The sequence below is a fragment of the Pygoscelis adeliae genome, unplaced genomic scaffold (genome assembly GCF_000699105.1).
Source record: "Pygoscelis adeliae isolate BGI_AS28 unplaced genomic scaffold, ASM69910v1 Scaffold419, whole genome shotgun sequence".
Taxonomy (NCBI): domain Eukaryota; kingdom Metazoa; phylum Chordata; class Aves; order Sphenisciformes; family Spheniscidae; genus Pygoscelis; species Pygoscelis adeliae.
The window spans coordinates 173,280-175,673 of record NW_008825502.1 but is presented as its reverse complement, the minus strand read 5'-3'; the positions used below and the strand labels follow the sequence as shown (position 1 = coordinate 175,673).

At 55.2% G+C, this 2,394-nt stretch overlaps 1 protein-coding gene across 1 annotated transcript in view; it reads right to left on the bottom strand.

Moving 5' to 3' along the window:
* Positions 1-2,394, bottom strand: part of DDX49 (DEAD (Asp-Glu-Ala-Asp) box polypeptide 49) — a 6,522-nt gene that overhangs the window by 2,579 nt on the left and 1,549 nt on the right. Inside the window, exons 2-7 of the mRNA XM_009331580.1 lie at positions 2,287-2,372; positions 1,910-2,031; positions 1,611-1,798; positions 1,326-1,466; positions 681-756; positions 482-558 (exon numbers count right to left, since the gene is read on the bottom strand). Coding sequence (XP_009329855.1) covers positions 482-558; positions 681-756; positions 1,326-1,466; positions 1,611-1,798; positions 1,910-2,031; positions 2,287-2,372 — 690 coding nt within the window. The remainder of the gene's footprint in view (positions 1-481; positions 559-680; positions 757-1,325; positions 1,467-1,610; positions 1,799-1,909; positions 2,032-2,286; positions 2,373-2,394) is intronic.

Here is a 2,394-nt window from a genome sequence, read left to right as displayed (position 1 = left end):
AAACACTTTTTTAATTTAGGCAGTTTAAGTTCCTGTCCTCTGCTTCCTCCGAGAGCCCCATATTCTCATAGTCTTTATTGGCTTGGGCTGATTCTAGGACAAACTCTCCTCGTGCAGCTCTCCAATAGTCACGAAATGCAACGTCGCCTTGTAGCCTGCCGCTCCCTCCCAGGCCCAGAGACCACGCGAAGCCTCATAGAAATCATTCTCCTGCTAGAACACGCACACACCCCTGCTGCAGCAAAACAAGCCAGGATCAGAGCTACATCACACCCAAGTGGGCTCCAAAACACAGAGCTGTTCTGTTTTCATCTCCAAAAACAGAGATGTTCTACAACAGAAGAGAACAACCCTGTCCTACCCGAGTGGGGGGAATTTAAAGCTCTCCTCTTGCTAAACCCAGCCTAATCTCCACGGTGGTTCTGGTGCTTAAAAAGCAGGCTTAAGACCTTTGGCAACAGAGACCGTGTTTTTCCCTTACCTGGCAGCAACATCAGTGGCAATGAGAATCTTAAAGATGCTGGACTTGAACTTTGCTAAAGCTGCAAATCGTTGCCGCTGTAAAGAGAAAAGTCTGTATGAGGGATGTCGCGATCCACAGGAGCTGTAGAACTTGGACAGACGTCTGGCTCGGGGATGCAGCTGGAAGCATCCGTCTCCCAGATCTGCCCGTCGCTCACCTGTTTCATCATGGAATGCAGAGCTAGAGAAGGAAAGTTGTATTTCCGAAGCATCATGTTCAAGACCTGGCAGTCCCTTGAAGGAGAAGAGAAAAATCGGAACGTAACGGGGAAATGTAGAGCCGATGGATCAGGACAGAGCCGGGGTTCCTCGAGAAGCCCTCACTCTACAGTGACCGCAGCGTGGTTAGTTACTGAAGCGCTCTGACAGAAGTAGGGGACAGGACACCCGCTCCCCACCCGCTCACCCCGGAGAGCGTGACTGGATTCCCACTTGCGCTCAGGAGAACGTCACCAGCTCCACGGCTCAATCCCGGTCACTTGAACCACCCGGAGGAAGGGAACAGCCCAGGGGGAGCAGACAGCGCCATTTTCCCCATCCCTTTTCCAGTATCCATCAGCAGGAGGAAAGGAAGATGCAGGGAGGTAAAGCAGCCTGACCTTCTGGCGTGTTACATTTCTGGGTGGCCCTTCGGCCCCAGCCTGCTCGAAGGACAAGGCGTTTCTCTACCGAATCTCAGAACAGACTAAGGAAGCAAATACCATCCCGGCCTAACACCCAGTACAGCGCCAGTTTGGAACCTGAACTAGAAATGTAAAGGCACGGCTACGTTAAGAGCAATCACGAGGAACGACGCCACTCACTTGCAGGTTTTAGTAAAGACAATAATGGACCAGTCTTCATGCTCGTCCTGGAAGGTCTGGATCAAATGGACAAGGTACGCGTCCTTGACTGCTTCGGGTACAAGCAAGTACCGCTGGTCCAATTCATCCACTGTCCGCACCCTGTCGGGAGGGGAAGGCAAAGCACCAAGAAGCACCGGGTTGGGCAAGTGAAGGTGGAACACAAGGCAGGTGAAAGACAGGAGACAAGATAACGGCGAGGAAACGGGCTTCTTCATCCGCTCAGTAGGGTGGATGAAGACTTACTCGGACACAGCCTCCCAGAAGAACGGCCTGTTCGCGGCCAGGCTCTTCAGCTCCTTCAGCGTATCGGTTAGCGTGGCGCTGAAGAGCAGCGTTTGTCTGCGCGCTGGGACAGCCTCCAGAATCACCTCCAGGTCCGCGGTGAAGTCGGCACAGCCCTGCTCCAGCAACCGGTCGGCTTCATCCAAAACCTAGGCGCAGCCGAAAAGAAACGAGGTCATCTGCACGCACGCCTGTAAAGCTGAAAAATCTTCAAAGCATAAAAAAAACCAAACACCAAAACACTTGGAAAACCGCCTTACCAAGAACTTTAGCTTTTTAAGGCTGAAAGTGTTGGAACTGCGGAGGTGATCGGCCAGCCTGCCGGGCGTAGCGATGACAACGTGGGGTTTGCGGGAGAGCTCCAGTGCCTGCGCCACCATGTCTGCGACAACAACCACGGAGCCCAGTTACGGGCAACCGAACGCGGACCCTAAAACCGTTTGGCCTGCGAGGCTGCAAAACGTCACTCTCCTTGTTTCCACCGGCCTCCGCTGCCTTGGGCGGTGGGTAACAGCTCCTCGGCACGAAGAAAACGCGCCGTGCGGAAAGCAGGCCTTCCCCGGGCGCTCCCAACCCAACCGTACCGGGGCCGGAGGGGAAGGGCGGGAGGCTCCAACCCCCGCGCGGCGGCACTCACCCAGGCCGCCCACCACCACGCAGTCCTTCAGGCCGAGGGGCTTCCCCAGGACGCGGAACTGCTCGGCGATCTGGTACGCCAGCTCCCTGCCGGGGAGAAGAGAGCTGA